Source organism: Protobothrops mucrosquamatus, unplaced genomic scaffold, assembly GCF_001527695.2.
Source record: "Protobothrops mucrosquamatus isolate PMUCROS unplaced genomic scaffold, P.Mucros_1.0 scaffold6535, whole genome shotgun sequence".
Lineage (NCBI taxonomy): Eukaryota > Metazoa > Chordata > Lepidosauria > Squamata > Viperidae > Protobothrops > Protobothrops mucrosquamatus.
In genome coordinates, this window is record NW_015392358.1 from 5,822 (window position 1) to 21,492 (window position 15,671).

A 15,671-nucleotide genomic window follows, 5' to 3' on the forward strand; every position below is an offset into this window, starting at 1 on the left:
AAGTTCTCCAGTGCAGGATACTGTTGGCAAACATTTGTCACAGATGTGAATTCCTAGTTTTATTGTTAAGATAAAATTGCCTAATTATTTCAGAACATGTTGGTTCAACAAATATCTATCCCTAGCTTAGTGATCAAGTCACATCACCAGAGAAATAAATGAGGATGCATAAAGGAAGAATATATGTTTGCAAAGCAGAACCCATATTCATCTTGTTATGTGCTTTCTTAAAATCCTCCAGAGTGTTTAAAAGTTATACATACATTCATGTTTAGAGATACAAACCCCATTCACAATTATGCAGAGCACAGAAAAGGAGTAAAAAAAACCAGAAAGCCCCCCAAAAATTAAATGTGTGAGTTAAAAAAAGAAAAGGGCAGAGAATTAAAATAACACCAATTAACTACATTTCTGTATGTTTTACCTTAGTCAAGTGCAATTTGCAAATCAACTCATTTCTACGAGGATTGAACAATTCATCTCGAAACAGTAGCATTCTAGCAGCAGAATAAGATTTTGACAGTCTTATTCTTTTATCCTTCAAAATCTTTTGCAAATCTGAGCCCAGAACAAGCTGAACCTAGCATCACAGTGATATGCTAAGATTAGAAAGAGATACCTAGTTTTAAATGCCAGAGGTCTGCAGAAGATTCTTTGATCCTACCTAACAGTATCATTACATGGCATAGATTTATGAAACACAAAATACAAATAGGCTGTGAGATTTTCATAAATGGATCCTTGATAAACCTTCTTTACTTCCATCAACAGCATTGTAAGATTGCATTAAACCATGATTTCAGCATCATTTTTCTGAACACCGTTGATTTTTGGCTAGTACACAGTGTTAAATGTTAATTCATAAATCACAGTTAACGTTACTGAGGCTGCCAAAATGTGCACATAGGAAAGAAGAAAAAATGCATAATGAAAATATTGCAGTATTTTAGTTTAAAATATGGGACTCTAATTTAGAGTGGATCCACACAGTTCTAACTGTAAGCCATAAGCAGTGGATTGCAGACTTCAGTAGCTGATTTTCCGCATCATTGTAAGCCAGTTTATAACTAGACTATAAGTGAAATCTGTGACCCAGAAGTTAGTATATCTGGTCAATGGTGGAATTACATCATTTTCTTCTCTGTTGCCTTCTATTCCTAGATAATTGTGGAAAGAGGGGTTGGAATCATCATAGTTCTCCTCACTTTTTGATTTTTTTAAAAAAGATTTGACAGAAAGTGAACATTCTGCAGAATGTCTATGTTTTATGTCAGTTTTTCAATCTAAATGAATAAACTTCTGTGTGTGTGTGTGTGTGTGTGTGTGTGTGTGTATGAAGCTTTATATCTTGTGAAATAACTGAGAATCATACTTTTAAAAGTTACTCAAACTTTTAACTGACTACTTGAGTAGCAGGTGCTTTTTTTAAAAAAAATTAAAAACAAACAATTACAACCAAGAAATTCCAGATAGTATCCCATCCAGCATTGTTCAGTCTGCTTCAGTTCAATTACATTGCTGCATCACTTGGCTTTATGCTAGATTAGATAGGGGATAGGTAATTAAGCTTCTATGATACTCCTCCCCAGTGAACTTTAATGTTTAAACTTTTTAAACCAATAAATAAAAAGCTTATACATCATAGAACAAAGTGCTAGGCTCTAACCGCATATCAACTTTTGGTATATGCCAGAATTTCTCAACCTTGGCCACTTTAAGATGGGTGAACTTCAACTCCCAGAATTCCCCAACCACCAAGGCTTAATCCTAAAGCTGCCAAGTTGGAAAACATTGCATTATGCCCGTTACTAGGTGACTAGACGATCTGGCAGAGAATAGTCTTGACAGTTTGGTATTTGTGAACAGGCACGTTTCACCCATGATAGGGATTTTGTGAAGGTTCAAAATTCCAGATCTGTCCATTGGACCCCTTGTTCTGCACTAGAGATAGACTCTGCAGATTCTTTGAAGAAAATGCCAGGAGATATTAGGCTATAAGACATCTGAGGAAGTGTAATTGGGTTGCTTGGGTTGCCTTTATGAGTAACTGGAAATGATCTGGAACTCTGCCATCTTTTCCCCCTCTTCCTATATAGGGAGGTCATCAATAAAGAAAATATTCCTTCTGGCTTCAGTAGCATTGAAGAGTGTATATTAAATGCTCAGGAAGTGGAAAAATGCCACGAGAACAGTTCTGGTTACATTGGTGAAAGAAGTAAACCAAAACGTCAGAAATCCAGCACCAAATTATCTGAGCTTAACGACAACCAAGAGAGTTCTTTGGTAAGCAAAATTATGAAAGTCAAGCTTTCAAATGTCATATTGTGACTTAGTATGACCCATGGACAGCCAGCTCATATTTCGTCTAAATTTAAAGTGGTCTTGATGATTATTCTTGCCGAATAGCTCTGTAACATTTCCTCAACTATTTGAGGAAATGGCCCCAGAGTCTGAAGTTTGCAAGTAACAACTGCATTCAGTGGGCAAGTCAGAAGTAAGTTTAAATAATAAAGAATTTGCCCATTGTGTTATTCAGTAACCCAGAATTTTCTGTCAAAAATTAAGAAAGTCATCAACAGTTCCTTCACAGCAAAAGATGAGTCTCTACAGTGATATACATTTATGTATTTATTTTTGAGATATTTGTACTTTCTTTCATATGCAAGACTCTACAGGCATATAACAGGAGAGGAAAAAAGAAAACCATGAAAATTATAAAACTCCTAGACCTTGGTTTAATAACTATAATCATAATAGTAAAACAGGTGGGTCACCTGCGATCTTACTATGGGCAAAGATCCACTGAAATAAGATCTTCAGGTCCAAAACAAAAGAATGGGTAGGGGTAAATACTTCTATGCACAGAAATTTTCCAAATGTGGGACTATTACAGGGTACGCCACCTACCTCACAGTCTCTGAAGCTCATATTGGAGTAGGACTTTCAACAGGCCCTCTCTAGATATTTGCAATAGATGGACAGGATACTACTTGACAAAGCAGTCCTTGATATACCTTGGTGCCACACGTTATAAGATGACAAATAGAATTTTAAATTGGGCCAGATGCTAACCTTGACAAAAATCATTGTCATTTCACCACGGCACAATGCAACCAGTCGTAAATGTGAGCCGGTTGCTAAGCATCTGAAGCACCACCATGGAGGGGGGCTGACATCACTTTGAGGGGTGGTCATTAGTAGCTTTTTAAAAGTCCGTTGTAAGTTTGAACAGTCGGATGATCAGTCATAAGTGGAGGACTATGTATACTATAATGAACCAGTGAAAACAGTGGCAGCACATCCATGTCATTGTTTGTTTTCAGCTTAACACAGTGTGAAACCAGCTATTTTAGTTTCACATCATAGTTTTATTTATTTACAGATATGTGTGTGCATGCATGCATACAATTATATATATAGGCTATCCATTTTCCCACAAAGGTTGTTTCCAATCTTAAAAAACAGCCAGGCAATAAAGTAATAATCCAACTAAATGAATCTTTTCCAAGGTAATATTTGTGTCAAAGCACTCAAATGCCCTTTGGAACAAATCGTTTTGAAGGCAGGGAGGTCGAGGTCTTACTTCTCCCAGAAGGAAGAATGTTCCAAAGAACATTACGGCTGTGCACTGTACCTGAACTAGACTTGCTCAACGTATCAAGGATGAAACCAACCATTTTCATAGGAAACTCAAGCCTACCAATGCATACAGGTAGTCCTCAACTTACAACAGTTTATTTAGTGACCGAAGTTACAATGGCACTGGAAAAAATGACTTATGACCATTTTTCACACGACCATGCAGCATCTTCACGGTCATGTGATCAAAATTCAGACACTTGGCAACTAATTCATATTTACGACAATTGCATGTCCCGGGGTCATGTGATCACCTTTTGTGACTTTCTGACAAGCAGAGTCAATGGGGAAGCCAGATTCACTTAACCACGTTACTAACTTAACAACTGCAGTGATTCATTTAGCAACTGTCTCCCTTAGCAACAGATTTTTTGGGGCTCAATTGTAAGTCAAGGACTACCTGTGTTGGGGTGAGCCCTTGGAAAAGAAACCCTTGAGATAACAGAGGTATTTTAGAGAGGGCTTATAATATTGCAGGTTTGGAATTTTTCTATGGATTTCCACTAATTCTAATTCCTCAGATTTTCCTAGGTTGTAGAAATCCCTTCCGTGGAACTATCATTCATGATCACCCATTGCACAGCAGTGTGATAATCCACCATCTCTGAGTCAGTAGTTCTTCGTAGTTCCTTTCTATTTCACTGCCTATATCATAAATAGCATTTTTTAGTATGGATGGAACACAACTGTGGTGTGCGTTGGTGCGCTGACAGTTGAAATCCCAATTACATTTAGAGGTTTTGAGAGGTGATATTTAAAATGATAATTCTTAACAATTGTCTTAATGTTTGACAGGCGATGGAAACTTTTGGTTCCTTGAGACATGTAGATGGAAGAGGACCAGATGAAATGGAGGTGTTTTCTGAAGAAAGGTGACTTGCTTAGAATTTATTCTGTCTTAAAATTAAAGTTTTTTTAAAATGTCAGTTAAGGTCTATACTAGAGAATCCAATTATACTTTGAAACCAGTTTCATTACATAGAGAAAAAAAAGCTAATTTTGATTCTGTATGCCTGCGTATGTCCTCCTTTGAAAATGCTGCTAGTTTTCAGAAAAAGATGTTTTAACTTTATAATGAATGCTTTATTTTATGTATTCATATTGTATTTCACGTCTGTTAATAGTAGATTGATCTCTTGGCTTTTCCATGCAAGTCTCAAAGAAGGAACTATAAAGCATGATTTGAAATTTTAAGTTTTATTTTCACCCACTTTTTTTAAAAAAAAATTATGATTATAAAAAAATGGTACGTTGCTTGTTGCTTCCTTTATGACATGCTCCTTAATATTTCTTTCTTGTTTTTTGTAGCAAAGATGGCAAAAATGAGGATGATTTGTTAATGCACAATCAGGTTTGTGTCCATTTGTACCATTTGCAAAATAATAACGTATTACTTTCACTTCATTATTAATGTTGTTACTCTGCTTTTGTTATTTATAACATTAATAATGAAAGAATGTGGAATCTAATTAGAGCTACCTTTGTTAGAAACATTCAGATCTCATAGGGCTTTGATTTTCAGATTGAGTTTATAGATTTCCAAGCACACATGATTCTGAACTTTAATTTTGATACTAATTAAAATCGTAAGTGGATATCTTTCATATATATATATTAAATGAATTTTAATTCATCAAAATTAAATATTTGATTATTTTTGATGTTTTAAAAAAAATGATTTTATTTTAGTACAGTAAGAAGCTTCCTTGAAAAATATTCTAAGTAGCATTTAAGAAGACCATTGATCTAGACGTGGTCATGAATCAGTGCAACTGAACCAGTTTAGCTGGTTGTACTTGGAAATCAGAGAACAGATTTCTGAAGGGCATCTAAGGCCTTGGCCAAATCTTCTTGAGTCCCCTGATCTTCTAGTCATATTTCTACTCCAGCTGTGGAAGTAAAATTATACAGTTAAATTCCTGCTGGAAATGGGAGGCTTAAGTTTAAGAAAAGATTGCTCAGAGTCTCTTACTTGGTTCTTGGCAGAAAGAGATTTAAATTAGAGAACTTCATCATTCATAAAGAGATTAAATTGTTCTGCAACTGTTATGCTAGGAAACTAGCACCCTGGTTTATTAGTAAGTTTTATACCTACTCAGGAAGGGCATGTTTGCTCCCAGCATCATGAAAACAGCCTGTGTTCATTGCTTTGATCTGATGAAATAACTGTTCCCTAACAAGCGTGGTGGCTTATGAGGTTAGACAGCTGGACTGACAATCAGCAGCCTGGCATTTGGGACCCATTGCTGCTATGGGGCGGAGTGAGGTCTCATCTCATGCTCCAGTTTCCACCGATCCAACAGTTCGAAAGCAGGCAACCATATGTAGATGCAGGAATCCTCAACCCCTGGGCTATGGCCTACTAGAGGGTTGCAGCCCATTTAGAACCAGGCCATGCAAGCAGTGGGTGAGCGCACAGCTCCACTTGCATTAGCGGCAAGCACTTGGGCAAATGAAGCTGCGCCTGCACACCTACCACTCACATGGAACCATCCCCTACCTCTCTCCGCTGGATTGCCAAACCGGAAAGGTTGGGACCACTGGATTAATGGGTACTACTTTGGTGGGCAACATCACAGAGGTGTGGAAGGAGCCCCCACCTGGGCGTCCCCCAGGCAACCATGATGTTACCTGCAAATCCTTTCACTATGGTGCTTCCAACACCGGAAGTATTAGTATTAATACTGTTCACTTATTTTTGACCTTTTCAATACAATTTTTCTCTAATCTTGTTGGATATTTTTCTCTTGCCTCAATAATGTAGCTTATGAATTGAATTTTATTCCTTCCCTTTGGGACTGAGAGGTTAAGAGAGGGCAGATCCATATGTAGAATGACAGTTTCCTGTCAATTCTGTTTTCCTTTTCTTTCATGATCATTCCTTTCTTTATAGAAATTACCTTTAGCGTATTATTTTCTCAGAAGCAAAGAGAATCTGGATGACTAGAGATAGAGATGCTTCAACATCTTATTATCTTTTTTCAAGGAAGCTGTTCGTTTAATCTAAGACAGATGAAACAAGAAATAGTGCTGGAAATAACAAATCGGTTTGGCTGTGCCAACATAAAGATTCTCTGTATTTATCTTGCCAATTTGCATGGATGATTTTATTTTGCATAATTCATTTTACATCTACAAGCCTTGAGAGTGGGACAGGAATCTTGCTGGTTATTTTTCCCTCTGGCTGTTGAAAATCTTTTTTAAACATCTTCTCTGAACTTACCAGTTTTGGAGATTTTGTGTTTGCCTCTTAAAGTATTTGATGAAAACATATATTTAAGCAAAGTTTTTTTTAAAGAAAAATCTTGGAAAGCTGGAGTCTGTGGCTAAATTCACATTCTGGTGATGGTGGTTATGTGGAATTATGGCGTGCTTATAATACATAACTAGGCAGTGTTAAATTGGAACCAATGTTTTGATCCAATGGGGTTGCAGGATGCCAGGATGGGTCTATATAGCAAATTGTAATGATGGTTTGTATTCTTCCCCTTCCAAAAATGTGCTCTCCACAGGGCAGCTATGTAAATGAGTCCCTATTGAATAGCTGCATGTCAAAATACTGTATATTTTTAGCAAGAATACAGCTCTACCTAATGTTTTTAATTCCATTGCCAAGTCTATTGTTAAATAAAGTCTTGCCCCCTTTGAGTTGAGTTTATCTCTGATAACTTCATGAACCGATCATGTAAAATTCTAGGCAGCAGTAAATTGTTTCTTCTGGAATGCTTTTCTGACTTCCCAGCCTAGTCTGCAGTCCTTGGATTTCTTGGCAATTTCTCACTGAATAACAATAAGCAATATAACCCTGCTTTTTGAAATCAGCCAAGGTTGACTGAGTGTTTACATAGGCATAAATAAATATGGTTTCTAGGGGATCTCTTGTCTCTCATGTTTGCAGAATGCTAGAGACATTAAATAAATGCTTTTATTGGAAAGGTTTCTTGGATCATTGATTCCTATGTCTAATCTTTGTGTTTTCTTGCAAGTTTTCATTGCCAGGAAAGGTAAACAATCTGGAATGCCCAAAATGCATTTTAAAATGCATATAAATGGAGATAGCTTTCAAACAGCCACATGAGCTTTGCAAAAAATGTGGGTGCTTTAATGATTCAAAGTTAGATATTTTATTTGTCTCCCCACATGTTGTAAGACACCTCTTTTGATTGCTTTGCCCAATAACATTTGCCCTAAAATTGTGTGATTTGGGTAATACGTAATCAAGAAATGTTAGATTCTTTCCAGATAGTTTTACTTATTTTGTTAAGTATTTTGATTTCAAAATAACAACTAATACAAATGAAACTTAAAACAAAAAGAATAGTATGAAATAATAAAAAGTGTAAGAAAAAAGAAAAAAATATGTTAAAGAAAAAGAAAAGAACTATATAAAGAAATGAATTCTAACCGTCATTACAAATATGGAGAAATTTAATAACTCTTCATCCCTTAAGGTTACAAAAAAATTTCATCCCGTATCTCCTTAGTTATAAGCAAATCCATAAAACATAAACTTTTCAATCTTGGTGTCATCATAAAGTCCATAAAGAGTTTTCAGAACGTACAGTAGATAAATGGCTTATTTTAATATTGACCAATAAGCTACTTTATACTCATTCCTTTAACTTTTAACAGTCTTAATCTTTAGTTCATTCAAATAGTGTCATAGAATTTATTTTTTCTTCCATTCTTTTTAATCTCATTGCATAAAATTCTTTGAGGGTTTAACCAAGTCATTTTCTTGGTTTGTCTTGCATTTCATGCTTAATCCATGCTCTTATACTCTTGACTGGAATCCAAATGTTCATGCTCTTTCTGTTAGACATCGATTGATGACAACTACATATATTGTGATATGGTTGCATAAGTGTACTGTACACTTGACTTTCAAATGTATATGAAAGTCTTAAAAAGAATAATATAGTGCTGGAAAGACAGATGCCAGTGAGTAGGGAATTGGGGTGTAAGTATGACTAGTAAGATCTAGTAGGAAAACAGTGACAGTAGGTTTGGGGAGTCATTGATATCTTCTTGTAAAAGGAATTATGATTTGAAAGAGATAGTGAGGTGATTTCTTAGAAAACACTCATATAACCTTAAAGAAGTAGATAGTTACATGCAGTTGTAAATATTGCTTCTTGGCCAAGTGAATAGAAAGATTAGGGGCTGACTAGTTATAGGTGTACCTGGAGAAAATTAATGATAAGATAAGATAACCTTTATTTTCTGTAATAACCTTATTTACTGGCACACATTTTAAAAAAATGAAAGTCTGATGCCCACTCTCAAAAGAAAATAAATACACATATTTATTTATGTACATCTATTTCAGTACAATACTGAAACAGTTTATTACTTCTACCAAGGAAGAATTGGAATATTTTTGCCCAACTAATACTTTTAGATTTCTCTTTGCCAGATGATATTCACCTTCATGTGTTTTGAGCTGGGAATTGTAAACACTTTTTGCATTTTTTTAATTTGATTCCTGCTTATAAAACTGTTACCAAAGAGATATCGTCTGGCTCCTTGACATTGAAATATGGCATCCCAAATTGTCTTCCCTTTTTTTAAAAAAAAAATAATAATACTAGAACCTGTCATCTAGGTAAGATGGATAAGACATCAACCATATCTTAACTACATTCAGTTCTTCCAGTTCGTTTGTGTGTAAATAAGATGTTGTGCTTGAGAGCATTGTGACCAAAATGTGTGTCAACAAACAAGCTGAATCCTGAAGAGGTGCTGGGTGGTAAAATTTTACACAACTTAGGCATTTGCTGTCTCACCTACTGACATTGGCAAAGGAGGTGACACTTAGAATCCCACCTAGGTAAATGCCATATCATTATGTCTAAGTCAGCGGTTCTCAACCTATGGGTCGCGACCCCATTTGGGGTCGATCGACCATTTCACGGGGGTCGCCAAGCAAGGCTGTCTGCCATTTTCTTTCCCTTTTTCTGGCAGGTGCCTTACCTCCCTTGAGCTGGGCCAGCTTGTGGTCGGCCTGCTCCGTCTCTGCTGCTTGCCAGCTACGCCTCGGCCGGCGCAGGGGGCGGAACCACGCATGCGCGGCGCTCCCGGGCAGGGAAAGTCCTCGACTTACGACCGGTTGGGTAGTCCTTGACTTACGACCGGTTTAGTCCTTGACTTACGACCGGTTTAGTCCTCGACTTACGACCAGTTGGGGGGCTCACGGCATTAAAAAGGTTGAGAACCACTGGTCTAAGTGAAAAGACAATAACATTTCTTCTTTTTCCTCCACCACTTCTTTAGTGTGTTTACCTGTCCAAAGCTTCACTGTTGTACTTAGTGTTCAATGACCCAGCAGTCATTGGATAGGACCTGTTTTGGAGATTTTTCACGGCGGGACTTTGGTCAACTTCAAATAACTGAGTGGTAAATAACATATTGGCTGCATAGCCTCCTATCACCACCTGAACTTCTACGTCTTTTCTGTATTTTGTTACATTTATATGACTGAGAGAATATCCTTGGAGTTCCCACCATCCCAACCAGATGTAGACCAGATGTAGAGAAGATGCTTGCATCATGTGATCTCAAGTCAGACTCCAAATAGAATAGCAGGCAGGCTAACTTATGTTGCTGAGTAAGCCCTGAATATGCTGTCCCAAAGGTGCTTTTTCCAAAAGGCAACTCGGCTTTCTTGTTTGTTTGATTTTTTCCTTTGAAAACATTTCGCTTCTCATCGAAGAATCTTCTTCAGTTAATCTTGGATGAGAAGTTAAATGTTTTCAATGGGGGGGAAAAGTTCAGTTGGCTTTTGAGAAAAGTATCCTTGGGACAACTATGATTGTGAATCTCCATAGACAACCTGAAGATGCAGTTTAATGTGACCATGCTATGCCCCCTTATTTTCTGGCAGGACCAGATCATTTTTCAGCACTGAAGATTCTTGGCTTTCCTATAGGCTTCCCACTCTGTTCTCACAAGCATAGAGAAGGATGATACCACAGATAGGCTTGTCACCATGCTTGAATAGTGGCATCAGAAGCAAAAAATAAAAATACATCCATATATGTTTGGAATGCAGCTGTCTTTGAATCTACCATTCTTGAGAAAGTTTTGTAGATTATTCATCGCATTTCAAGATGCGAGAATGAGCAATAGCCCCCCATAACCAACCCTGTAGATAAGAACACTGGCATCCCCATTTATTAAATAAATAAATAAAAAACCTTGCTAAGTATTGTCAGAGATAAAATGCACTAACATTTACTAGGAAATAAATTCCTAATATGGTTTTATATATAAACTTACTGAAGTAGGTCCCAGTTGGATTTAATGCTGACTAGTGCTCTTAAGGTTGATGAATGTGCGGTATAGCTTTTGGATGTTTCCTTAGGAATGTTTGATTCTCTTTATTGAATAAAATGTTCTGAATGTACAATTGATCTACCCAAATTTTTATTAATGGCAAGTCCTAGTGTATAGGAGCTAGCTAGACCACTCTTGAAATGATTTTACTGTCTGGCTTTGAAAGATCCTTGGTAGTTTTAAATTACAGTGGTGACAGCATAGCGGAGATTAATGACCTGGTACAGTGTGTCTTATGAAGAAAAAGATAGGGAAGTCATTTATACCCTATGACAAAACCTGTTCTTCAGATGTTCCTTTAGCCATCATGTTCTTCCTTCACAGCAAAGTAGGGCTAGAGGGAACAGGACAGTCTGAAATTTTGTTTTGAATTGCTATGTTTGCTTCTTTACATAATTTGGATAAAGGTATGATAGTCAAGAAGATCGACTGATTTTTTTTTTTTAAAAAAAAGTTGCAATATGTTTATCTCTTAGGCTTCATTTTGTAGAGCAGCAAATGCCGTACATATGTGTTGAGAAAAAAAGGAAATAAAAAGTTATGCAATTGATGGGTTTATAACAGTCAAAAGTGTTTCAGCTTGAGAAAACATGCTTCCCTTGTTAGGCAAACTAGCAGTAATGTTATTATTTATTTATTTAGCCCTTTATCAAGGCACAGTATAGAATAACAATAACAGAATAATGAATTGTAGATCAATCTAATAAAATTAACTCGGAATCCAGTAAGCAAAAAGTAACATTAAAAACATCCAGCATGAAAGCAATACACTTGAAATAGCATCCTGGGATAGCACTGACTATATAAACATCCATGATAATTTAAAGGACGTGTTATCCTGGAACTATCAGCTAGAATGGAGCAGCCTGACTACATTAGCCGCTAATCAAATATAAAGGTCTTTAAGCCTCCTTTATTTAGCATGGCTTGTACAGAGTCAAAGGCAAGAAGGGAGTCACAAGGCCAGATCTCTAAAAGCCTGGTATTGGGAGGCAGTGACTCTGGAATAAGGAACCAAGAATGCCCTGCAGAAAGGAACATAAAGTATTAGCAAAATTGTAGGTAGAAATGAGGGCAAACAGATATTGGAGAGTTTGTCACTTAGCACAAGCAAGAATAATTTAAACTGGGTTCTGGCTCAGATAGAGAGCTTGCCATGTTATTGAAAGATGAGAATAATGTGGAAGGTCTGCCAGAGCCCAGACAGCACTATTCCTCACTAGGATCAGGAGATGAAGAGAAGAATCGGGAACACCTGTCAGGAAGATTATTGCCATATTTAGGCATGAAACAAAGTAGACACCAATTTCGGTGCAGTCTTCTCTGCCAAAATCCTCTTGGATGCTACATATATTCATCAAATGCAAATAAAGTCAGTAAATGGACCAAAGTCAACTGGTCATCAAGCAAGACTCCAATCTTGCAGGCAGAAGAAAATGGAGCAATCCAGGAGCCCCAATGATAGTTGGGAGAATTACTAAGAAGAGGATGAGAAGGACAATTGGATCATAGAGCATTGTCATTTCAGTCCTGATGTGATTAAAAAGTCCATTAAAGGTTAACATATGTATTTTAACCTTGGTCAAATAAACCAATTTTATATTCCTTCCTTTTACTTCTCGCAAACCTGATCGTTAGTCCCTTTCTAGAAGTTGATTTCTGTGCTTCTCCTGCTGAGTTAGGGTTTTGGTTTTTTTTGGAACATAACATCCACTTTTAGATCCCTCTGACATTCTGTTAGTGGTGAAAGGTAGTTGCACAATAAAAACATTGTCTTCCCTGTTCTGTTCTTTTATTTTCTTACTGTAGCTGATATCTTTTCTATGGTGGTCTTTATAGTAATTATGGTGAGAATCATACAAGATAGTGTGGCTATCAGTTTGAATGGACTGATTAGGCTTGATAACTGAGTATTCCATCCGGGTTTATAGGTAGCATCCTTTAAACACAAGCTCCTAGTGAGCAGTAAGGAAAGTAAGATCATCCTGTTTGTGTGTCTGGGCTTCTGTTGGACAAGATGGGTGATAAGCTTCATCTAGCAGAGCAGGAGTTTCTGTTCTTAATGTTTTGTTTATTGTATTGTAAGAATTCAGCCAACTGTGGTTATTGAATAAATCGTGGTTAATGGTGCAATGTGTGCATGTCAGAACAACTATAGACAGAAGAAATGCTATGTTGTTTTTGAGGATGTTGACTTTGAACTTGATTTGCGTTTTCTGAGATTGGAGCATGTTTTCCATAAAGAAAATGGGACTATTTTGGATACTGAGTGGAATAATAATAATAATAAAGTCTTTTCTTGGAGCTGGTTTGGCAGAATGAAGCCTGCAGTACAAATATATTATTCCTTAGGTTTCTAGAACATCTGTGGTTTGATTGTTTGCATTTTGTATGTCACTTTCCTGGCGACTGGACTGCTCAGGCAACCTTCTTAAACTTAGGTAGTTTTATGGGTCTAAAGTAAAATCTAGATTTATTGCAACTTCCTTTGCACCCTATGGGTGGACAAGATTTTATACTTAGGCTGCATGTATAAATATATAGACTCGGGAGCATAAAGGGGCTGAATAAAATTATATAGAATGGTGCTACTCCAGTTTGTTGGTTTTTGTTTGCTTTTGAACTTCCTGACAACCATCTGAAAGCAGTGCTGATTATTTGCATTACAATCAACAGAGCAAAGTGCAGTTTATTTCCCACCGTCCTTTTCATTCAGCATGTTGGCAAATTCCAGAGCAGATTAATGTTAACAGTTCCCACTGCAGATACTGGAAAAAAGAACTGCAGGGAGTTTACGCAGAGTTTCAGATGCACAAATAGATTCTGACTGTTCTAAATAAATAAATCACAGTTAAAAATCGGCCGGTACCTTTGTGAGCCATTCATGTTTTTACAATAGTGCCTGTTAACCTGCTTTAACTCTTTCTCCCAGTATTCCTGCCCTTTCTAATCGTATGGGGGGGAAAATAAGTCTCCAAGTCTCTCTTGCCATTTTTCCTTCCCTGCCTCTTTCTTCCCAAGTTACAATTAAAGACTTTAAGTATGTTGGCTTACATCAGGCGCGTTCCTCTGAGAGTCCCTTTGGATTAAATTTCTCTGCATTTTGCAAAAAGAAATTGAGTGCGCTGTTATGCCCAGAACATAAAGTCAGACAGGTTAAGTGCGCAAAGCCAGTAACAAGAGGGGCAATGAGTTTAATCTACCCAGACACACACAGGACATATCGGGTATCTGGTGAGTGGGCACCGTGCAGAATGCTTTCTGTTTCTTTCTTCCAGCGTACATTATAGATCATCTCCTCAGCAGTTTCTTGCTTAAGGTTGGGAATTGGGGGAGGGAGAGGAGAATGAAGATGTGTTAGAATGTAAAGCATTTCTGCTGGGTGGCTTATTCTGCAGGGCCCCCCCCCTACCCCTTCCAGTTATTAAATGCCAAAGCCCGTTATGATTTCAGTTTGCGCAACAGCCGCTTGTAATATCCCAGAGCTCCTCCATAAATAGGCCTGCCTTCCCCACACCCAGCTAGAAAACAACCACAGGAAGCCAAGGACGTGCACCCAGCCAGCCCAACTCTGCTAGCGTTCGGAGCGCTATACCGCAGCACAGCTTGCTGGAGACCCATTGCAGGAAGAAGGAAGACTGGAGTATCCTCAATTTCCAGGAGGGATTTTGTGGCACTGTAGCCTTAGCAACAGCAGCCTCTTAGGTGATGCATTTTTTGGAAACCGAGAAGTCAGAACTTTAAAAAGTCTTTGTTCTCAATTGCGTTTGTCTTTTTCAAGCCGTTCAAGTATTAACTCTACCGATAGCTTACTCAGTTGGAGAGAAGCAACTTCTGAACGTGCTTACTCTGTTTCTTTAATCCAGAAGGTTTTTCCAGAGCAAAAGTTTTTTTTTTTAGTTTTTTTTTTTAAACTAGTGTAAGTGATCCATGAGTATCGAAGGGAGCAATTGGGGAAAAGACTGGATACTCAAAGGCTCCCATTTTTTCAGTTTGTCTACAGAAAGGGGAAAAAAGCTGCTTTGGTTTTTTGCGCTCGTGTGATTGTTGACATTTGTACTTTCCGTTTATGCTGAAGTTTGCAAAAGGTTTTTGTTTTTGTTTTTTCCTTTGGGGGGATTTGCTACAGAGCTCAAGTATGAAGATCCAGGAGCATCCCGGCGTTCCTGAAGTCAGATTACAGAGGAGCCCAGAAATTGACGGCCAGGAAGACACTTTCATATCGGAAGTGCCTCGTCTGGACTTGTCGAGCTTGTGCAGTGACAACTGGGAAGGTAGGATTGCTTTGTTGAGCATGAATTTCAGCAGGACTGCATTTTTTTTTTACTTCTCTCTCTGATTTTCCCTCTTGTTTCTGTGATGATTTGTGACAGTTTTTCCCCAGCCTGTTATTATCCAGATGTCTTAAATAGTAGCTTCTCAATCCACACGTCTATTGAATTGCACGTCTGAAGAACACTGAACTGGGGAAAGCTAATCTGCAGAAAGTAATAAACTGTTTCAGTACAAGAGCTGAGCTTTTGCTGGAAAAGATGCCACTGGGCATTCTTTTCAGAAACATAACACAGAGAAAAAGAGAAAGAAATGTTTTTGTCTTTTATCTGTCCTATTCAGTTGATTGCTAACATTTTTGTGGTTTAAAGGCAAATCAGCTAAAAGATACCTTAACACAGTGGTTCTCAACCTTTTTAATGCCG

The 15,671-nt window shown here is 37.5% G+C and overlaps 1 protein-coding gene across 1 annotated transcript; it reads left to right on the forward strand.

Annotated features, from left to right (window-relative positions):
- Positions 1 to 298: 298 nt before the first annotated feature.
- Positions 299 to 15,248, forward strand: LOC107300268 (protein FAM13A-like; the record flags this gene model as incomplete). The annotated part of the gene is made up of 5 exons (XM_015829605.1): positions 299 to 318; positions 2,097 to 2,283; positions 4,435 to 4,511; positions 4,948 to 4,990; positions 15,104 to 15,248. Coding segments are annotated over exons 1-5 (472 nt in total), but the record flags the coding sequence as incomplete, so codon positions are not given.
- Positions 15,249 to 15,671: the final 423 nt, after the last annotated feature.